Source organism: Acanthopagrus latus, chromosome 3 (genome assembly GCF_904848185.1).
Source record: "Acanthopagrus latus isolate v.2019 chromosome 3, fAcaLat1.1, whole genome shotgun sequence".
NCBI lineage: Eukaryota > Metazoa > Chordata > Actinopteri > Spariformes > Sparidae > Acanthopagrus > Acanthopagrus latus.
The window spans coordinates 21,790,262-21,813,529 of NC_051041.1; the positions used below are offsets into that span (position 1 = coordinate 21,790,262).

Sequence of the window (23,268 nt, forward strand, 5' to 3'; positions counted from 1 at the left end):
GTAAAATGTCATCATTCCATAATATATCATTTAAATATGCCAATAGTGTAACTTCATTCATGCCATAAAGTTTATTGTAAAATGTGGGATTGTCGTGTGTATAATCTTCAGGTTGTGGGGGTTTAAAATAATGAACGTTAAGGGCAAAGATCAATAAATAAGTTATAAACGAGAGAAAAGAGGGAGAGAGGCTTTTGGATGACCATGCAACATCCTATGGAAGCCCGTCTCCACCACTTAAAGAAAAAAAAAATGATGTTAATATATTTTCATTGAGGTGGACTCGTTGGATACACTGGATCCCATATTGTCTCTCAGAATACTGAAACAAAACAGGTGAAAACAGGAAAAGGGAGTGCAGCTAGCTAACTCTGATACCACTAAGATGCTGTGAACTGTCCCTGACAACTAAACAAATGAATACATAGAAGAACTGCAAAGCGTAACACTTGCGTACCGACTTGAAAATGTACCACTGATAATTAAATTCTTTGGTTTCTTTCAAATGTGAAAAAATAACACATTTTTAACTTGAGTAGAATAAATGATGCTGCATTCATCTTTAGTTCTTTCTGAATAAAACAAGGTCAATAAACAATTAACTCAAACATACACTGTTACATCTTTTATTTAACAAGAAACAAAATATACAGGGCCAGATAAAAGTACTGCAAAAGACAAAAAAGGAAACATCTTTGGTTCCTTCTCATGGTCAATGAACCTCCATATCCACCACTGGACCGGAGGCTGCAATGAGTCTGTCCTGTGAGACTATGGAAGAAATTAGGTTTGCCATTTCTGTTCAAGTTGAAAATGACTGATTCTGTAAGTTGACACATTGTTACCAATGCTACATATCAAGTAGTACATTAGAATGTCTGAAGGGGGAAATGACATGTTTGGGAGTGAAACTACAATTCAAAAGTCCATTAACATTTTCTCTAATTTTCCCTCCTTATTCCCACCCGGCTCAGTCACTGCACCTTTTAAAAGCATCAGGGAGATGCACAATATTACGTTCAATGTCAAATAACAGTTGTGAGGCAATTAACAGGGTTGAAACTTAGGCAAAAATAGAGTTCTGCTGTGAGATATGTTGTCTGTTAATACAATACCATGCGGGACAGTGGATATAATGAATATACATTCTCAGCTAAGTGCTTGTCAGTTCAGACTGCCACAGAATAAAACCAAGAGGCAAGCGTTGCATAGAGGTCCTTGAACATTCTCTAGTTAAAACCTGATTACAAGCTACTGCAATTACCAGGGCTGGGAGGAGACAATCATAGCCATGTAAGCAACACACACACACACACACACACACACACACACACACACACACACACACACACACAAAGATGGAATGGAAAACAAGTTTAAAGTGGTGATCATTAAAAAAAATACAAGCAGACTGAAAATCATAAAACAAAACTGGAGTAACTCAACAGAGATTAGGAATGAAACTTTGATCATAAAAGTTACACCTTTATACATTTTCTAAATGAATAAAAAATAATCTGATTTACTTTTATAGTGGTGCTCTGTAAAATACATACATTTCATTGTCAGAGTTTATGATTCGAACAATAAATACAGACCACAAAAATTGAAACACTGCACAAAAGAAACGGTGTAATGCAAACAAGAAAACAGAGACATTTGGTCTAAGAGTAGAATGGAAAACTGGAAACTAATATTGGAAAGTGTTTGGAACGTCTAAGCATGTGTAAAAAAAACTGGGGAAAAAAGTCAAATTGGAACATTTCCTTCAATAATTATGCAGAAATCTATATTATTTTTTATGATATTAAGAGCTACAAAAAATGTGTTTGATATCTCTGTAAAGATAAAGATAAACATTAACTTACGAGAAGTGGCCTTCTATATACTGCAAGCTATGAATCGAAGACGCACGTTAGACAGACTGAGTCGACACACACACACCCACACACAACACACGGTCTCTGATGACTCCTCTTGCCATACACCTGTTTGTCTTGTGTCGTCCCAAGCAGCACTGTTATTCATCCTGACATGCAGTTCTGTGTTGGATGTGGTAAAACAACACAGAGGCAGTCTGCACATTTACACACACACGTTATTAAAGGTCGTTAAGTTCAAGCACGTGTAACAGCTGGATTTTGATTCAGGGCACGTGCCAGTGAGATTGTGGACTGATAGCAGCATGATTTTTGGGGTGTTACCACCAATAGGCTAATTTTAAGACTTACACATGTTATTATATATAAATCTGGAAATTTAACAACATCCCTATAATAACTCATAGTTGTCCTTCTCTACTAAGTGCTGATATGTTTTCAGCAGGCTGCCTGGAGAAATTAGCCACACTAATAGATGAATCGTAAAAATGTGATTACTGAGAAAATTAGGTTATAACAAACCATCTAATTAAACTATTTGCTCAATCAGGTTATTCACAGTAACTGAGTTATGGTGTGCTAATAAATGTACTGACAGGCGTGACACAATCTTCCTTTTAAAGAGCTTGCTGGGAGGACACAAGTGAACTTGTTATCTGGACCAGTGTTTCACATCAGCTTCATCCAGCAGAGGAGTAGTGGCTTGCATGCTGGTGGCTTATTGTTTGGTGGCTTGATACTGGAGGGGAGAGAGGAGGAGGGGGAGCAGCATTGCTTCATTCCTGTGCAGCGATGGGCAGAGCCGTTGCCCCTTCTAGTAGGGCATCTGTTTCCAGTTCAGGGTCACAGTGGCAGGACTGGGAGCAGGGGGCGGGGTCTGGGACAGGGTGGCTGCTGGGCTCCAGCAGAGAGTCTGTAGGTGGTGGAGAGGGGGAGTCAGTCCCTGGGTCAGAGGTGGGGGCTCCTGTGGCGCCACTGTGGGGATCACTGAGGTTCTGAACCTTCTTGTTGAGCTCGTTACGTTCGACTTTGAGCGCCCGCCGCAGCTTCTCGAGCCGCTGGACTTTACCCTGAAGTGCCTCAAAGTCACGGTCACGCACAGATTTCTGGATACAAAACACACAAAATGTGTTACATTGTACAAAAAAAATGTTTTTTGGTACTTTTTTGATTGGACTTCAGCCATGTGAGTAAAAGGACAGTCCACAATAAGAACAAGAATCTGCTTTACCTCCTCTGCCATCTCCAGAAGCGCCTTGTTGCTGCTCTCCCACCTTGACCGATACATGGCCGTCTCTTTCTCAAGCTTTTTGATCTTTTTAGTCATCTGTAACACAAAGGACACAAGACTGTCACATCCATCACAAGATGAATCTATTCTCTTTATCTTACAGCCTCACAGTTCCACAGACACTTCACCTTTTCCATCTCCTGTTTGAACGTAGTAAAGACCTCGTTGCTCTTGGACAAAGTGGTCTGGAACTCTTCAAACTTCTCTGTGTACAGTGACAGCTGGACAACAACACAAGTTTGATCATATAAAAGGTGTTTGTTGCAACAACATTTTCATAGTAGAATCGATCACAGCTGCGTTATAAAACATGAAGAGTCAAGAGAAATGCGAGACCTGCTGTTTGAGGTGAACTTCTTGCTGCTTCATCAGCTCACACATCCTTTGAGACTCCACTGCCTCTTTCAGCAGCTGAGGAGATGAAAGAAAAAGAAGAGTAACTTAACATTTTTTGAAGAAAACAACTGAACCAAACACACTGCTTGTATTCTGCACATGTACGAGTGTCTGCTCAGTGTGTAATTACAAATTCTTTCTCTCTGTCGTGGCGCTCCTCTGACTCCTTCAGCAGTTCCTGAGCCTGGTGAAGCTTTGCATCCACCAGCTGCTGCTGCAGATCCTTGTGCTTTACCACTTTGTCTATGTGCTGGTGGGAGTTCACAGAGAAACAAAACACCTTTTAAACATACTGTACATACATACATATACTGTACATTGTGACATATGGAAAGAAAAAAACCTGCCCTGATACCTCTTCACGTAGTTTGTACTGTTCGTAGAGCTTCTTCAGTTTCTCAGCCAGCTCTGTGTTCTCCTGTCGCAGACTGGCGTTCCTCTCGTTGTGCTGCTCCATCTGAGCCTGGATGTCATTCAGTGTCACCTGGAAATGGGAGGTCACTTCCTTCCTTTTCTCCTCCTCCAGACGTGTTCTCTGCATCCCTTCTTCCTGCAGAAGGAAAGAAAGGAACATAATGATGTAACGTGTACCAAAGGAATGTTCATATTGATGTTTCTTGCTTCCACAATCTGACCAAAATTCACAGCAAATGCTCTACATGTAGTGTATTATAATTGATCCTGACCAAAATCACGGTGCTCTCTAAAGAAGAGATAAGGGCAGCTAATCTGAAGAGTCAGAGAGTCAAGACCACATTTAAATAAAATCTGAATTATGAAGATGCTGGACTTCAGAGAAGCTATGGTTACAAGATATCATTTATCACATCAGAGCAGAAGTTAGGGATTTATACTGATGACACCGGAGTGTGTTTTGTACCTTGAGTGTGCGGTTATGTCTCTGCAGCTCCCTGCAGAGACTCTCCAGCTTGCTGCGAGCTAGGATGGCCTTGCTGTGCTCGTTCCTCAGGTTGTCTTTCTCCTGGACCAGCTGGTTCTGCTTTTTCTGCAGCACTCGCATCTGCTTCTGGGTGTTACGGTGCTCCTCCAGCTGTCACAAACACACACATACTGTTTGAGGGGTTCTGCGGTTGAAGTGAGATAGATTACTCTTACAGCAGCAGCCGATGACTGATTTAGTTGATTACATTTGTGTGTTAAGTTTGTATCTTACTGATGTTTCAGGGGTCAGAAATAACTGTCAATTAGGCTTACTTTAATTAAAACAATATTCATTTTGTATGTAATAAACTGCTTTGCTAATCTTTTAAAAACTGTAGTGTTACATGACAATAGCTCATGCAGATATGACACTGTAATAACTTCTTTTTGCTGCCATGATATTTCAGAGACTTTGCTTCTTCCTTCAGTCAATAACAACACTGCAGAACAATCTTCCTCTATCAGCTCTGACACACTGCCAAATGACGCACATAAGCTCTCTCCAGCTCACACGGTCCAGATAGAAACTTCCTATAGGGTACACAGCCCCAGCAGGTCATCCAAGTTCATCACTGTTGCTGCAAAATGCTATAGAATACCCTGGCTTGTATTGAGGTCATAGGATGGAGCTCTGCATTGCACCAGTCTGTATCTGTTTAACATAGATTGCTGCATCATCTTGAAGAACACTCAACGTTTGCTTCTGGTGTCACATCTAGAAAAACATGAACCCTTCTTTGCCCAGAATTTAAGACAGTAAACAAACCAGGCACATCCATCCACATACCTGAGACGTACTCAGGTCACCTATTTTAGGATATATGAGAATATTTACAGAGTGTATGTTAATAAACAAAATTGTGTTTGGTCAATTCAAGCAGTACTGATTGCATGTTCCCTGGGCTGTTGTTCTAGTTTAATTCAGCCCTTTGCAGAAACCACCAATGAAGAATTTATATGGAGTTACATTCAAATAGATCAGGATCATGTGTAGTCCAGGTCAGACTTGAGAATAGAATTCTACATCGTGGGAAACACTCACCAGTTCCGCATACTTCTTACAAAGGCCTGCAAGCTTTTCCTCTGGGGTGCTCAATGTGTTCAGAGTCTGCATGAGAAGAGTGATCTCTTTGCCTGCATAAACAAAGAAAACAGACAGCAGAGGATCAGCGAGGATGTTAGAAAACACTTCTGCACTGCTGATTAGTTTCTTCAGCAAACTAAACTTTAATATATATAAGATGCCATTCTTCTCTTGCTGGTTTTGGCATCTGTATAAAGCACAGTCACAAATCTATAAAAATACAAATACCGTAATTTCCAGACTATAAGCCGCGACTTTTTTCACAAGCTTTGAACCCTGTGGCCTAAACAATGATTCGGCTAATCTATAGATTTTTACAGGGTAATGGCCTCCAGTGACTTCAGTGACTTTTCTGGTAGGCTAATGGCTTACGGATGGTAGGCTGGTTATTTTTTCAACCAGCTGTTTACTGTCATTTTACTGCTATGTTACTGCTGTGTTACTGCCGTATTACAGGCACTGTTCGGAAAAAGAGCATTTATTTAATTAGAAATTTTTAAAAATCTTTCTGTGTACCATCTTTCTGTGTAAATATCTCATGTTACAACATGGACACCTGCTGCTTATAGACAAGTGCGGCCTACATATGTACATTTTTCTTTTTCTTTTTAAAATTACTTGGTGCGGCTTATATTCAGGTGCGCTCAATAGTCTGGAAATTACATTCTTCTCAGGTGAGCATTGTGTAACGTGAGGCTTTTTGTTCAGCAAACTGGAAACAAAGACTCACCAGAGAGTCTTACAAAAAAAATAAGAGTAAATCACTCCTCACCCAGACCCTTCACTTTCTTCTTATCCTGAGTCTTCTTCTGCTCCTTCTCCACTCCGCCGCTTACTTTGCCTTCCTCTGGCTTGCCGTCGACCCTGGTCAGGCCATTAAGTTCTGGGCTGTGCGACTGGCCGTTGGGCAGGGTGCTGGCATCGTCTGAAATGCTCGTCCGACAGTAGGTGCTGAGGATGTCCTCCAGCTGTCGGCTCAGCTCCTCAGCCATGTCACACTGAGACCGCGCTGCCTCTGCAACTAAACGCAACAGAGGGAGAAAAAATTAAATCTAAATTAACGATTGGGCAATTATCTTTTGTGACTTCTTGAACTCTAGAAACATGACGTTCAAGACGTAATTTAGTGGAGTTTTTTTCTCCAGACAAACAGAGTAACCTTAACCCTTAAAGAGCGTGAAAATAATTTACCAACATTTCTGTAACAATCTTGAAAATGACTAAGACACAGCGAGCCATTAAATAATTTAACTATGGCAAACTATTATAATTGTTTGAAGCAGCAGTAGCACAGACAGTGGTTGCTGAAAAGTATCATACTAAAATGGCAGGTTTCTAAGTGGGATTTGGTGTACAGACAAACACATAAGTCAGTGCTGTTGTTACATAGTGATCTACAACACAACATCTCAAATAATTACAAATCAGTATATTCCTTCAGATCAAAGCAACAACAGTGACAGGCGGACAAATAAATCTGCTCGATCCTGCCCATGTTATTAATGGTTCTTGTGTTACGAAGACAGAGGCAGTCATGTCTTCAACATATCATTAACCTTGTTATATAATTCAAGCTTTACCTTCGCTTCCTGCCTCATCGCTTTGTGGAGGTGTGTCTGTCTGTGGCGTCTGTGGTTCAGACTCTTTGGGGCTGTTGCTGTCCAAGCTGTCTTTAGCAGCTGCAGGTGACTCCGTCCCTCCTGCCGTTGGTGGAGCATCCTCACTGCCCTGGGTGGGAGACTCTTCAGTGTCTTGTTTTTTCATCTCTGGTATCTCTTAAAAAAAAAAAAAAAGGAGGACAAACCTGTAAGACTTGGTTCACTGGCAATTGCACATCTGTACCATTAAAAGACCATGAGCGTGTTCTGAGCCCAACGCAGACTCAACTATAAGGAGACAGACTGTCATTTATACCAGCGAAACCCTAAATAATAACCCTAAATAATACCTTTGACCGACTCTTTAAAAGAAAATCGATAAGTTATATGTCTAGCTTAAGTGATATCGCATAAAATCACATTAGCTTATGGCGAGTCAGTTTTGAAATACTGAAATGTCAAAGTTACAGTTGGAGCTAATGCCGATTTTTACGTTTGGTGAAAGCTGAAAGTGAATAAATCGCAATATATAGAGATATTACTTCTGGCCATAACTGCGTGTTTTTGATAATGCGTATGGAAACCTTTAACCGCCAGAAGAGTAGCTAACTGACAGGGGAAACTGGGACACCCTCTTGTAAGTAATTTAAACAGCAGCTCCTTCTTACAAAATCACTAACCTACGTGTTTGCACACATTAACGATAACAGCTGTTGATCGGCATTTCGACTGACAAAAAACACAGCAATATTTTCTATCAAGTTTTCCCTGTCCCCACTAGCTTTCGCTTCACCACTTGCTATCGAGCATTTACATTACGTTTGCTAGCACATGCTAACACCTGCTAGCAGCCAGATGCAGCTAAATTAGCTCGCACGACTTACAAGTAACCATTGTTAGCTCGTGTATAAAGGACACAAACACCTAAAAACCTTGACAAGCTACACAAGTGATCGTTTCTAAATGATATCCCATCTTCTCAGATATTAGGGAGTTGTTTACCTTCAGACTCAATGAGGAAATAGCTGATGTGACTGGGAACTGCAGGTTTCCTCAACAGCGTGAAGCAGAAAAAAAACGACTTCCGGTCATAACTTTGGATTCTCTTCTTCTTCTCTATCCATTAATCGGTGATGTACTTCCCAGCTTGAGTCTTTGCCGCCATCTACAGGATTGATACGGTACTACCTGCGTTGGTCTGATAAAAAAATAATCTAAAAAAAAATGCAACCATCTTAAATTGGATAAATCAAAATAGTTAGAGGTGGTCTTTGTAGTTTTGGGAAGAATTTCTTATTTGGAAGTGAAAGCTCTTCACATGTCAGCCTTTCCAACAGCAGGAGCCCCTCGGTGATCTGTGGTCCACTGATGGTCATCTTGAACCTCTCGGTAGATTCTTGAAGTTAATTCAGTGATCCAGCACTTCACCAGCAGATTACTTTCAAGTGCTTCTGTTCTCGAGAGAGCAATCCTTACACAATTTACAGGTCTGCAGCCCTTCATACACAGACCATTGTTCTGTTTTCGTGAGTGCATTTGAGTGAGACATTAGAATAAGAATAAGCTTTTTTCTGTTTTTTTGTTTAATACGTTTTCATTTAAATGTCAGTGATTTGTTTGCAGCTCTTTGTTCTCGTGTCATTAAAGTAGAGCTGCTCTGTAGCAACAAACCACGCTGACACTTTATAACAAACATTAAACTAAACTTTAGTTCTTAGTTATTTCACTATCAACAACGATCAGTAAAAGGCTTCACAAACCATTTATTTAGAAATTGTTAATTTAAAAGTTGAATTTATTGTATGATTTCTGATGAAGAAATGACTCCAGAAGACAAAGGAACACACTTCAGAGACTAGTATTAGTAGTAGCTTTTCCATACGGTTGAATCAAAAGAAAAAGGAAAGAAACTGCTTATTAAATGGAAACAATTTCTATATTGTGCCTCAGAAATCCTCCTCAAACTTGCCACATTAGACACTTACTCTTTATCATCGACAGGTCACTGCAAAGCCCTGCACTGAATGTTTCCCAGACACTTTTTCCACAGCGCAGAGCTGGCACTCTGACTTTTCACTGTAAACATCTGGCAGGCCAAATCAAAAATTAGAACGGACCAACTCTTGGCAGCGTTGGTTCAGATCGTGGATATTTGGCTTATTTTTTTCCCCAAGCCAAATGTGAATAGGCTTAGTTCAAAGCTGCATATATGACAACAATGAAAGAACACACACTTGCATTAAAGGGTTGCAACATAACTTTATTTGCTTTGTACAGTTTTTCCACTGAACAATTTTAAATTCAATATATTTTCTTTACATTTTTAATATCGTTGCTGTTTCCTGTATGTATTTCTTTTTTTCATGTTCATGTTTGTGTGTCATGTTCAGTTGAAGTGTATTTAGTTTCTCGTCACTCATTCATACCGTCGGTAAAGTCAAGTCAAGTCACAGTTTAAGATGGGTAATTTTGAGCAAATGAAAAATCATAAACAAGAATAGAGAAAATAAATACAAGTAAAAGAAATGAGAGAGGACCAGAGCAGAGAATACATCAGGACTGGTCAGTGATGGCATATGAAAAGTATTTTACAAACATGTAGCATTGTAAACATCTGTAGCGTAGACAACGTTACTTGACCAAGCCAAGGATGGCTTTTGATTTTGATATAGACATGAACAGCTTCTAGGACGGAAGACAAGTCAGATTTGAGATATTTAGTGACGTCTGTTCATTCCCCGTTAGACAACAAGGTTCCTGATCATGCAGCCTGACTAGGACAAACTTTTACTCGAAACACAATTATCCAAAAATATAGCCCAGAATATCCTGATCAGGAAAAAGATCAAGAAAAGCAGAAAAGGCTTGCATCCTCATCTCCTATTTTTTATTGTCTTTGTTTCCTCCTGTGACGTGTTCTAATGAGGCTTTTTCTCCACTTCTCAGAAGTGATTAGAATTACATCTGAATCCCTGTCAATGTATCAGAACATACATATAGTTTAACTTATAATACTTTTTAATGTAAATCACTGCACAATTTCTGAATCCCAGATTTTTATCTTAGAAAAAAAAAAAGTCAAGTAGTTGCCTCTGTTAGCTCCACCCAGTGGAAGGAGTGTCACCTATGAGAGCAGTTTGTAGGTGGGTATTTGCCTCAGGGGTGCCTGATTTTGGACAATAGTTATTGCAGTCTCCTTGATTATTTTGCAGATTTTCTTACTCCCTACACAGTACTTGAACTTGAGGAAAAAAAAACAAAACTGAGAAGAGAGGGACTGAGCTATTGCAGCTTCTAATGAAAAGAAGCAAGTTTTAAATGACCTGGAACGCAGTCTCAGTCAGACTGACTCTGTCATCACAAGCCAATTACATCAACTAATGAAAACAAAACATCCAGTAAAAACTTTTTCTTTTTTTTTTCTTTACCAGCCTTCAGGATGACTAAACTTTGGTAAACTATGACAATAAGGTTAGTACCTGCAGTTGTCTATGATAGTCGCTTACGGTTCCTCAATTTGCATCATTTGCCACATATAAATTCTTCTCTCAGTGCAGCAGAGTTTCTTTTTGAGGAGGGACTTCTGACAGGCAGCCTCCTCTACAATATGCTAAATATTGTTCTCTACTGAAATCAGTTCTTCGATTCCAAAACATTTGCAGCTCAGTTTTGCACAGTGAAAACCATTAGAAGACTGCAATAGTGGGGACCATCACACCAATGGACAACAGGTAGCTGGAAAAGACCAGTTTTATGCAATTAATCAAGTATCCCCCCCACCCCCTCCCCTAGACAATTACACTGCCTTATCTCAATTCCCTATTTAGGTGCCCACAGTAAAGAATGCCACTTTTCGAGAGAAACAATGGCAAATAATGTAACTTTAAAGATAAGGAAAATAGAGCAGCAATGTTTTGCACAAAATGTGTGCACATTCAAGTAAATAAAAGATATAAAGAAAAATCACCTGTAAGTCAAAGACAGATACATAAGAAACCTCCAGTCTTTGTTGGTCGGATTGGCACTTTTGTGAATAGGAGTGCATTTTTATTTGTCAGAAATATAAATATTTTTCCTGGTTGATGCACCGATTCTTTTTTTTTTTTTTTTCTTCAAACGTTGCAATTCTGGCATTGTTTGTAGGCCAAGCACAGAATTGGCCATGAAATCGAAGACTTCAGTTATAAATGCTTCTCTACACATCGGTCTTGTAGAGGGTTAAGTTCTTGTTGCTCAATAATCATGATTTCAACTCTTATGTCTTCTCGGAGCGCACGTGTTCTGTGGATAACATCACAAACTCAAAAACAGAGAACCTCTTGCTCTTCAGTCTATTCAAGCTTAAAGCCTTCCCTGTTATAGAATATTCTGTGCTGATGAAGGAATTTAGAGGTAAAAATGTGATATCAAATTGGACAGAGTGAGATTTCATGATTTCTCTTTATTTTCTTCTTATTATAAGGTCTAGGTGCTATATAAATAGAAATACACACAGCCTGTATTCTGACACTGTGCCTTTAAATGAGCCGTCAGGACCTCTGCCACACCCCCAGCACAACTGCGCTTGAAACAAATAGTAGAGCTGACACAGAGACATGGTGGGTGGTGTCTGCTCTGGCTTGTGAAAGCTGGCCAATCAGAGCAGAGTGGGCATTTCTACTAAGTGGGCAATACAAACTAAGACAGACTGTTCAGACAGAGGGTGAATATGGGTGCTGCAGTAACGGATAATTAAGATTTTATTGTAGCCACCGAAAATAAAATAATCTGAAACTGAGTATTATGTAAGAGCTTTAAAACAAACCAAATGGAAAACTAAGTCTGTCCATCCAAAATGATGAGAAAAAAGTTTTTATGCAATTATTTTTCCAAATATACAAAATATTCACCCAACTGATCTGTAATATTTTTGTTGCAACATGTTTGTGTCCACAGTTCCATGATTCAATGATCAGGCTGCTTCAGTAATCCACAGAACAGGGGCTCCCAGTCTCTGATGGGGACATAGTCTTAGAGTCTATCAAACTCTTCCTCACACAGTGCCTGTCAGTCAAAACATCACACGACCACAGTTCTGCTCCATCCACAGAGCCTAACAACCCTGACCTCTGATCAGCTCTTGCCGTGACTGGAGCTGATCCATGATCAGGGTTTACGGGGCTAATTTAAGCCATCATAAGTCATGTGGCTAGAAACGACAAAAAAAGTTTCCATAAGACCTACGTGTGCTCTGAATCACCTCTGAATTCCAGAAACATCTCTTTTCATTGTCTCAATTAAACAGAAAACAATTTTGATTAAAACTGAACCGAGGGAAACACTTTCATTAATAAAGAAAATATACTAAGTGATCTACAAAAAAACAAAAACAGCCAAGTGGCAGTTTTCACACTTAAAGGAAAGCTAAACTTCAAAATAAAACTACACTCCAAAGTCTATGGAAACTATTTTACTTGCTTCTAGCCACTCATCTGTGTGAGGTGTGTATACAGTGTCTGCTGGTGTTGTATGCAAGTGTGCATGAAGTGTGCGCAAATATATATATTTATATATCATATATAATGCAAATACATAAAAATCCAAATATGTAGTTATACTTGAATTTTTTGTTGCAGTTAGGCTCGTCACTTGTCTGACGTGTATCCCTAGCCAAACTCTGCTTGTTATAGACCCACGAAGAAGCGGCGCAGATTTTCTTAGCCAGGCAGAGGATCGGCTATTTACATCAATACCTAAACATATCATACCATAACAACTGACCCATGCAGAACCATCAACAGGTGTTATTCCCATTCCTTAGAAATTGCGATTTAGAATGCCATAGGTTAAATATCAACTCTACCACTATACGAAACACCACCATCGCTACTACACTATCACTGTTAACGCCACCAAACCAATTACTTGTGGCCCACTTCCTGCTGTTGTGTCACACAGTATTATCTTCTCTATCCGTGTGCATGTGTGTTTGGCCAGGGATACTCAGTGACTGTAGGCAGGGTAATAGAACACCATGCAAAACCCCTACCACGTAAATCTGAGGACGGAGGAGCACAGGGCCAAGCAAACCAGTAGCAACCAGCTTCATTGAAATCAGAAAATTCAAACTAGAAAATGTCCCATGACATCTAATATTCCTTCAATTCATCTCAATATAAAAATAAGTTAAGTTTGCTGCTGCTGCTGCTGGCTCGTCTCCCCCAAACCCCAAGCTAGGCCTGGTTTAATAGTTAGATCACTTCATAATTCAAATGTATCGTTATTAATAACACAGCACACGACGAACATTGGATCTCTAACTATACCAACCTCAAAACCTTGATTATTATTATTTTTTTTTAATCATATAGATCCTTAAACATTTCCTCTAAAACCCCATCCTTTTTTCCAATATCTCACTCAGAGCCTCTCCTTAGTTCAGGTAGTTTTCTACATTTTTTTTTTTTTTTACAAGTCTTGTAACCCCCCCACCCCCAGAAATTTGTCTTGCTTAAAAAAAAAAAAAAAAAAAAAAGGAACAGAAAAAAAAGTCTTGATCAAGGAAAAAAAATATAATAAATCACACGTTTTAGCTTGGGCATCAGACTCAGATGATTTTTTTCCATGAGCAGATCAGCCCCAAGCCAATCAAAAAGAAGAAAAAAAAAATCACAAGCACTAATAAAAAAGGAGCAGATAAATAAGGATTGGGGGATAATCATAAAACAATAATGGGTCCTGTTACCAGGTTTTTTCTTTGAATTGCACTCGGTAAAACTGACATCGAGAACTAGGCAAATATCACCTCAAGCACCCCCAGTCTGTGGACTTTGCGTGGGGATGCATGGGTAATCCTGAAAATAGGAATGTCCCATTGGAAAAGAAATTAATGTATATATAACGATATTAACCAACAAACCACCATTACTGCCAATGAGAGAATCAAAGGGCTATCACATGGCAGGAAGATGTCTGTGTGTGCGTTTTAAGCCAGGGCAGACTCACACTTCTAAGTGTAATGTAGTTTGTGTGGCTTGCTCCCCTTGGCCAGATAACACGCGAGTCTGCCCTGCAACAAGTCAGTCCACCGGCTGAGGAGAGGGGTGATGGGCATTTTTAGGCTGGAGAGTGGGACAGTTTTAGCTTCCCTCCAAAAAGGGTGGGGCGTGTGTGTGTGTGTGGTGATAGTAGTGGCAGATCAGGGGAGAGGGTGTAAAGGTATAACTCAGGCATGTTGGGGCCCTCCATGATATGGGAGGAATGGAGGGGGTGTGGTGTGTTTTAGAGGAGAGCGGCGCCGACTTATAGCTGGAAGCCCTCCATGGGGGCCTCCTGCTGGGGGAAAAGGAACTGCTGGTTTGCCTGGTCCACCTGAGGGGCGAGACTGTTGTCCTCGTCCTCCACGCCGAAGTAGTGCTCGATCAGGTCAAAGGCCTTCTGGTAGATCTCCTGGTTGTCATGGCTCTGGAGAAACTCTATCTTGTCCAGGCCTAAAACAACAAGTAACATTAGACCAGTGTATTTTTACTCAGACCTACTGAAGCAATTTTGTAGATCCAATATATTTAACATTATTACTGTATCAACTTTAGTTAAAAGTGTTGTGTGATACACATTACAGAATATAAACCCACATTATACAGACTTTCTGTATGCATGTGTTGGGAATGACTTTGTGTACAGTACCATAGGCTTCTTCGATGAGGCTGCAGTAAGGATTAACTCCACTGCCGTTGTTCTCCTGCTTGGCCTCCTGCTCGCCCAGCCTCAGGATGTTTTCCAGCCCGTTGAGAGCCACCTGAACGATCTTAGAGTCCATCACTGTCAGCAGATCGCACAGTGGTTTAATGCAGCCCAGGTTCACCAGATATCTATTTGCAAACAGACATAAAAACATATTTTTCAGATTTGGTCCCTGGTGTGTATTTTTAATCTTACTCCACATATGATGTTGAATGTAAACAAATGTCCCTTTTTCCACTTAAAGATCATAGAAAAAGGACAGGTCTTTTAACTCCAGAACTTGCTTGAGACCCAAGAAATTTTTAAGTTCTCTTCTGTAAAACAAAAATCCAGCAATAGCTGTCTGTGCAAAGATACGTTCATTGAAAACATTAACTGCTAAGGGCGCCTGTTTGCCAAAATGTAAACAAATATAAGCAAGAAATAGAGCTCAAATGTATGCAAACTGTAAACTTGCTGTCTGCGTACAGATTTGACAGAACTAAAGGCTTGTAATGTCCAATCAACCTTTTTCAAAAACTAACAGATAATAGGAAGGGCTATTCACAAAATGACATTAGATTTTATTTCACTACATCTTTAACTTAAATCATCACTTAGGTTCTAGACCATCATAATGTTAAACTGACAGCCCATTTAGTTGAAAAAAAGAGATAATCTTGAGTTGAGAGGATACTGCAATGCACTGCAGGTTCTTTTTTTTGTTAATCTGACCTGATCTGCTCTGGTGTTCCTCCAGACGTGGCGTTCGTGATGGCCCAGGCCGCCTCTTTCCTGGTCCTGAATTCGGCTTTCTGTAGAATTTCGATGAGCACTGGGAAGATGTTGGCATCAATTACCGTCTGTGGAGTAGGATAACAGACGGCATCAGGGGCATGTCCCTTAGAGCAGCTACAACATAGTTTTGACATTTTCAAAACTAACAAAACCAAACCCTGGGGATCAGAAGTACACTAGAAGAAAGGGTAAAGCCCTTGTCCTGTCAGCTACAGTATCACAGGCCTGTGAGGGCTGTGACAAATTGATAATGAATCAGTCTCTGTGTCTATTTCAGAAACTGATCTCACATCAAACTCTACGTGGCCTGTATTTAGATGATGTTTAATTACTGATCTGTCAGACAAAATGACTCATTTAAACAGAGCTGTTAGTTTTAACTCTTGCATTTCAAGGTCTGTTAATCACCTCGGAAATCAGACAGGCGGTGCTTGTATTATTGTGACAAAATTGTTTAAGATAGGAGCCTGTGCCACTGACTGACCCCGATTAGATGATAAAAGATTAGGTCAAACCATAATTCATGTTCTTCTTAAACAGAAAATTATATATGTAAAAAAGTAAAGACTTGTGATGCCATGGATGGGAGGGGGGGTTAGAAGAAAATGTTGGATAGTGGGGTATCAAGAATAACTAATGAGCTTATTACTGATGGTGCACACTCTCCATTACTGCAGTAATAAATCAGTGACATTTTATAGATATGAACATGTGAAAATTGGTAAAGTGCCTGAAATTGCAGCAAATATTTATTATATTGTGGCTACAATAAATCATCATAGACTACAGTTAGTATGTTTGCAAAATGTCACTATGTTAACAGGCCATGATATCATCTGTTTATGTACAAGCAGAAATAAAAAGGGTAGCATCTGTAATAAGCCTTCACTGAAAAAGAAACTATGTCTCTGTACAATTACAGCAATTGTTTTAGGACATGTTGCGCCAGAAAGAAGCAGCTGTTTTATGTAGAAGTTAATTGAGAACAGTGTAAGTTATTTTAACTTTTTTTCCCCGCAACTGACTCAACCAAATGCACTAATTTTTCATGGGTAAAGTGGGTATTTTGTAGGTCACTGTAGTTGATGAGCTTTGTATGTTGCATCACCTGTATCTGTGCTCTGTTTCCTGCTGTGATGTTCGAGATGGTCCAACATGCTTCTTTGCGAATGGACTCTTTAGCGCTGCTGAGAAGGTGCAGCAGACATGGAAGGGCTGAACAGTTCAACACCACCTACAAATAGTGAGAGGGTGGGGACAAAACATTTACTAGAAAGGTTTATGAGGTATATAAACTAAAAAAATAACAGATTCCTCCTTACAGCCAAATATAGCTACACTTACCCTCTGTCCTCCAAGTAGTGGGAGTAAAAACTACACTCACTATATAAATTTATATAAAATCCACCTAGTTGCCAGTTTATTAGTAACACCAATCTTAAACTAATGCTATCTAGTACAACAGTTCTACATTAAATACTACTTTTATGAAGGTGATATTTTTATAGAGGTGTGGTTTCAACCTCATGATCAAGTTGAAGTTGGCTGTGGATTGTGCCTTTTTATACTGACAGGTGTTTCTATTATTTTGTCCACCCCATTATTTAAAGTTATGAAACTAAAAGTTTGATGCACATGCTCACCTGTGTCTGGATGTCATCTCCAGTGACAATGTTTCCAACAGCTCTCAAGGCAGGGGAGGCCACCTTATAGTCAGTGTGCCTGCGGAAAGGGAGGTTTAATACAGAGAGAATTGTGGGTACTTACAGGCCATACTTAGTGTGACGGAGACAACAGGTACTACTGCTGGACTTACATGAGTAGTTCTACAAGGCGCCTGCAGACGCCAGAGTCGATGACAGCCTGGATCTTGTCGTTGGGGCCGTCTGAGAGGTAGGACAGCGCCCAGCAGGCGTCTGCCAGCAAGTCTGGGTCACTGCTAAATAAAAGCCTGGACAGCACTGGCAGACAGGGTGACACCTAGACAGCACAGACATAATTCGTATGTGTAATGAGAAACAGGAGGAATTCAACAACACCTCAAGAATTACACAGAAATAGAGCCAAAGTTTTCAGCAGTTGGTTGAAAAGGGAGCTTGGTACATTGCTATTCATTATGCCAACTGAAAGAATTCCCAAGTCTCAAGCATATACTCACTGTTTAGAAATGTAACAGTGTGGGTTATGAGACTGTAGAGAAGGTGTATTCAAATACATATAATTGTGACCCTTACAGTTAATTTAGATAAATACAGGTAACAAAACTGTGCTGTGGGAACCTCTTCTAAACCGCAGGGAATGTTTAACCTGACTGCTGTGTGTAAGTCATTAAATTACTTTTTCATAAGGTGCCCAAAGGTCCCAGGTTAAGAAAAGAAATGCTATAAAGTTACAACACTTTTGCTGCACTGCAACACTCGATCTTCAGAGTAAATAATGTCATAACTGCTCAGCTGAGGTGAAAGCTGATAGCTAAGTTTTACAAATGTATCTATATCTTCTTTGGTTAAGCAATGAGAACTATACAACTTCAGTTGTAGACTCAGGTTTTGCATGAACGGCAAGGATAGTGACAAAAACAGATTTTATCCTGCACCTGATTGTGAGTCTGAGCAGTATCTGCAGCGAGGACAAAGACTCTGCCTATGGGAACGCCTGCTCTACCAACTGAGCTAAATGGCGGCCCAAACCTTCTTTTTTTAATTAGAAAAATTAAAGGATAATTACAGTGGTCAAGTCGAGTAATCATAGGCAATTGGTGTCTGTCCAAACACAGGGTTAACGCCAACTACCTTGGCAAGCGTTCTGACAGCCACACTTGAAACTTAGAAATGCAGCTGGCCAGATCTCAAACTATCAATGTTTGTGATGTTGACTTCATGAGTCAAGGTGATACCTTTTCAAAGGCAGGTGGTGGGTTTTTTCCTCTACAGAGATTAGACAGAGCCCAAACTGCATTCCTAGTCATGGTCAATCTAGTGGATTTGGTCAGAAGCCTGAAATGAAATAAAGGAAAGCAAAACTCAGCACATAAGATAGCATCAGCAATACGCTATTATAGAATGGCAGAGGCCAGATTAAGTATTCCCTTCACAGAGGCAGAGAAAATGGGCTTACATTAATAATGGTGGAAGGATGTTGCAGTTCAGCACGTAGTCTCTGCACACTGCACTGTCCCCTGCAATATTCCCCAAGGCCCACACAGCCTGTAGGAAATGAGACAAAAGAAAACATTTGTTACCTGTGGACAGTGGGTACAAAAGCATGGAACTAGGGAGGACAAACCAGCATAACAATCAGCAAGATGGACACAATGTATTCTGTCAGTCACACTGTGAGTTACCTGTTCTTGGACGTCCTCAAAGTCAGAGTTAAGGAGTTCTATGAAGATTGGCACTGCTCCAGCCTCAATGACTGTCTTTGTCTGCAGGGATGTGCCGGATGCTATGTTGGTCAGTGCCCACGCTGCTTCAAACTGCAGGGGCACCAAATGTCACAGAAAAAAGGTCATTTTAAACAAATTTTTACATGTCTTTTTTCCCAATGAAAGGAAACTTTAGGATCCTTTTTGGAACTTTGGGTCACCTCAACCTGATCATTTCAATTTAAGTCTTTTTTACAATAGTACTTCATGTAGGTAGGTTTACACACACAACAGAGGAGTAATGGACAATCTGAAACTTTAAGGTCTGACATTTCCTGACCCACAAACTGACCTGTAGCGTGCAGTTGACACTCTTCTTCAAGAACTCCACAAACCTCTCCACAACTCCTGCTGTGTTTATAACTTCATCAATTGGTGGGTTGGGCTCTGAAATGAACAGAGAATGTAAGTGCTTTTGGTTGGACTGTGATGACATCATGTTTTGTACCACAGTTATGCAGAGTTACTTTAACAGTACACAAGCAATACCTTTGGAAAGTAGTTTTCTGAACTTCTGTGTTGTGGCAAGCTGAAGCTCTGGGTCCTCCGAGAAAAGCATCTCAACCATGTCTCGGGTGATGACTCCTTCCTGCAACAATACGTGCACAAGCACTTAGCATTAAGTCCTCCATTCACAGCCTGCAGTCTGGAAAATGGTGCTGGACAACAAAAGGTTAAATGCCCAGAAATGTAATGAATAATAACTCTCCGCCGGGTCCTGCCAGAGTCCCTCTTTGTCAACGTTGTGTGAGTGGGATTAGGAATATAAACACTCACTGTTACTGGAGAGCTGAGGTACGAGTCCACCAGCGGACTCTCAAACATGGCTTCCTCTTCATTGAGGACATCCACATTCCTCCTCTTGAAAAGCTGTGATTAAAAAAAATCAGCAGAGCCCACAGATACACAGTCAAGCCAGACAGTCTTTATCAAACAAGGACTACAAGCTGATATGATCTCAAACATGGAGTTCAAAAATTTGATGTAGTACCTGTTGTTCTCGTTTCTGTTTCCTGAGCTGGATGCCCTCCTCCTCTCTCCTGCGTCTCATCTCCTCTGGGTTCAGTGCTTTGTTCTTGTAGCGGTTCATCCTGTAGTTATCTTTGGCCGGACTGGCTGACGGCTCTGATGGGCCACAGACAAATCAGGTGAACAAATCATAAGACAGCAGGAATCAAAGTTGTGCAACACTTGCTTTATCAAAGTCGAACTTGATGTGCACAAGATATTTGCTTATGTTTCCCCCTGACATCCCTAATAATAGGTCATGATGATGAAATTTCATGAATATAAGCATATAAATGTCCCAGTATAAACATGCCCATAGAAACTGGACAACACAACCTAAAAATACACACACACACGTGCAAACAAACACAGCTAAGCTCTTCATCAACCAGTCAGCTGGCAGGCAGAACAAACGTATTTATTCAGAGGACTTAAATCGCAGAGTTAGCATAAATTGGTGCCCACACAGGACAAACTGCCCATTCTCAGCATTTGTGCAGTCATGCCACCAGAACAGGGCACGGGGCAGATCCCCGAGTCACCCGGGGGCTACAGGGGAGAGAAAGGAGAGGTGTGGGACATCATTGAAACCTGCCATCGGCGCAGGACGGTGCCAACTGTCTGTGCCAAAAGCCCTCCGTCATAACAGCGGGGGTTTCCGAGGTTAAATATCAGAACAAGTGGCTCAAATTGAGGTCATGTTATGGTTTGGGGGCCATTAGCACAACGCGCCTCATAAAAAGCTTACGCATGTGTGCAATGTGCCCAGATGGTAAAGCCACAGGCGTGGATGACACACGAGCAGAGGTTGCGGCTGGATGCTTTCATTTCTGTACTGTGGCAGCTAGATTAGCTGCTGTATGTGAACTGCACTGACTGTGCTGTTTGGGCAGGATGGCACAGAAATAGCCCCGCTGGGAGCGCTTCATCGGCATGTCAGAGGACAGCGTACCTACAGCAAGGAAAGGCAGTGGGCAGTGCTTGGTGACTAAAATCACATTCCAACATACACTTCCTGACATCTAACCACGTTGATAGATTCAGTTTATTCATCAAGGTTTTGGATTAAGGCGTGGATCGCAAACTGTTGTAGAATGGTGGAAAATATCTCAATAGCAAACACATCACAGCCTCTGCAAATAACTCTGAAACTGTCAGTATAGCTTTATAGTATAATTTCTTGTGTGTGCCAATGCTGGTGAACTAAGCTGACCCTTTAATTAAGTCTGATTAAGTGAAGCACAACAGCCTAACAAATCAACTAATGGAGCCTGACAGAGGGAGGAACAGTAGCCCCTGTTACAATAACACAATTTCATGACCATAGATCTTTGGACCGGTTTGATTTATGATCGTAATATTTCCATTCGACACATACAACAGCCCCTCTTTCAGTCCTATTTATAGACATGTAACCTCCAGTAATGATACAGTAAATTACAAATGAAACGTCCATCATAAGACAAACAAAGCGAGCGTAATACTCTGCGGGAAGAGTCTGGAAAACATGGGGACCCCTGGTGTCACATGTACTCGGTGATTTCTGAGTGCGCCGTCACATATACCAAAACTATTACTCACTGATGATAGCAAGCTCTCAAAAATGTCCCATGACCCAACTGTTCATTTCTCGTGAACTTTACTAGCTCGTCGATTTTCACACCCCCCGCCCTAAAAAAATATTATATCAAAACGATTAATTTAAAATTATATTAATACTACAGTGTAGTTCGATCGGATTGAAGTAGAATATTGACTCACAGAGCTAGCATAGCAAAACTACCGTTAGCGCTAGCCACTGCGCACAAATCTGTGCATGACTATATGGCTTATTATGTCATTTTACAAGCGATGACTTAAATTTCTGAGAGTCGTCGGAAACCTCGTGTCAAGTTACAAACGTCATACACACCAAACAGAGCAAAACCTTTGAAATCTCCACTGAGCAACACTAGCGTTGCATTTGAACCCCAACGGTTTGCTAACGTTAAATTATAATCATCTGTCGCTTAAAGAGACACCTGAGCAAGAGAGACTAGCGAATATTCATTCGCAATAACCGATAAACAAGTCAATATACTGATATAAAAACACTGATATGACACTAATTCTAACTTTAGACATAGACTATACCTGTGCCTTCCCACCCAACAAACCACGGTACACCGCGGTGCTAACGTGGTTAGCCATTAGCTAAGTTTCCCTAAGTTGGCTAACAAATGGCACTGTTTTGCTCGAGCTGGAATTATGTTGACACACGTTGTACAACATCGCATAGTAGAAGAAGCACTGCCCCGAGACAAGGTTGCTTGTTTACTGGCGTAAAATAGCAAGTCATCTTGCCTTACTACGTAGCATCGTTATCTGGCTAATGAGTTAGCTAACTAGCTGAACAACAGTGACAGGGTGAGGATTTCATAATCCTTATTCCCGATGACACCGCCGAAACATCTACCACCTGAACACACATCTGTACTCTCGTTTTGCCGAAGAGCTTACCCATTGTGTCCTATGTGGTTTGAGTGTGTCAGGTCGTGAAGATATAAACCAATTTGAAATCCTTTCTGTCTTCTAGCTTTCCAGAATTTGCTCCTGTAAGCAATATGTCTGCCGGAGACGGAAACGTCAAAATATAATGGCGACTTCCTGCCAGCAGGGGGCGCGCCTGCCTCACAAAATACAGTCAGGGAGCCAGTGCAGCCTCCATACAATACCAGCCCTATACATTAACAATCAGTTTAGGACTGGATTTATTTAATCTTCAGACATATCTAATCGCTAACACGGATCATTCATTCACCGGTTAAGTACTGCAACAATGTACTGTACCAGTTATTAGTGTGGTGGTGGGGTGACAAATTATTAATTAATAATTTCACATCATCTGTGTCCCCCTCGCGCTGTAATTCTCATCCTCTGACATTTGCCCTTTGTCTGGAATCTGCATATCTTCCTTTGGTTTTAAAATGCTCTCTCTCTCTCTCTCTCTCACTGTTTGTGTGTGTGTGTGTGTGTGTGTGTGTGTGTGTGTGTGTGTGTGTGTGTGTGTGTAGCTATGGCTCCCCTGTGTTTTTCCTCAAAGTGACTATGACAGAGTAATACAGGTGAGGTGCACCCATGGTCAATTGGCTGGGAGCATGTAGTGG

General features: G+C 40.7%; 2 protein-coding genes across 3 annotated transcripts; both read right to left on the bottom strand.

The window, feature by feature from the left end:
* Positions 1–610: 610 nt before the first annotated feature.
* txlna (taxilin alpha) lies at positions 611–8,288 on the bottom strand. Its single transcript, XM_037093596.1, has 11 exons — positions 8,194–8,288; positions 7,174–7,366; positions 6,366–6,614; positions 5,552–5,643; positions 4,448–4,618; positions 3,923–4,117; positions 3,698–3,817; positions 3,508–3,582; positions 3,300–3,392; positions 3,112–3,207; positions 611–2,986 (listed from the first exon to the last, which is right to left on the bottom strand). Exons 2-11 carry the CDS (start codon positions 7,355–7,357, stop codon positions 2,657–2,659), a joined length of 1,605 nt encoding a protein of 534 aa, XP_036949491.1. The 5' UTR covers positions 7,358–7,366; positions 8,194–8,288; the 3' UTR covers positions 611–2,656.
* A 1,142-nt stretch (positions 8,289–9,430) lies between these two features.
* On the bottom strand, positions 9,431–22,778 carry kpna6 (karyopherin alpha 6 (importin alpha 7)). Of its 2 annotated transcripts, none has more exons than XM_037092993.1 (14): positions 22,622–22,778; positions 20,106–20,239; positions 19,892–19,984; positions 19,604–19,703; positions 19,407–19,501; positions 19,034–19,165; positions 18,808–18,896; positions 18,587–18,686; positions 17,507–17,670; positions 17,334–17,412; positions 16,799–16,924; positions 15,628–15,755; positions 14,857–15,041; positions 9,431–14,660 (listed from the first exon to the last, which is right to left on the bottom strand). In XM_037092993.1, exons 1-14 carry the CDS (start codon positions 22,623–22,625, stop codon positions 14,473–14,475), a joined length of 1,617 nt encoding a protein of 538 aa, XP_036948888.1. In that variant the 5' UTR covers positions 22,626–22,778; the 3' UTR covers positions 9,431–14,472. The 2 variants fall into 2 exon arrangements, with proteins under 2 accessions (XP_036948888.1, XP_036948889.1); XM_037092994.1 differs by lacking the exon at positions 22,622–22,778 and adding an exon at positions 22,256–22,388.
* Between the last annotated feature and the right edge of the window lie 490 nt (positions 22,779–23,268).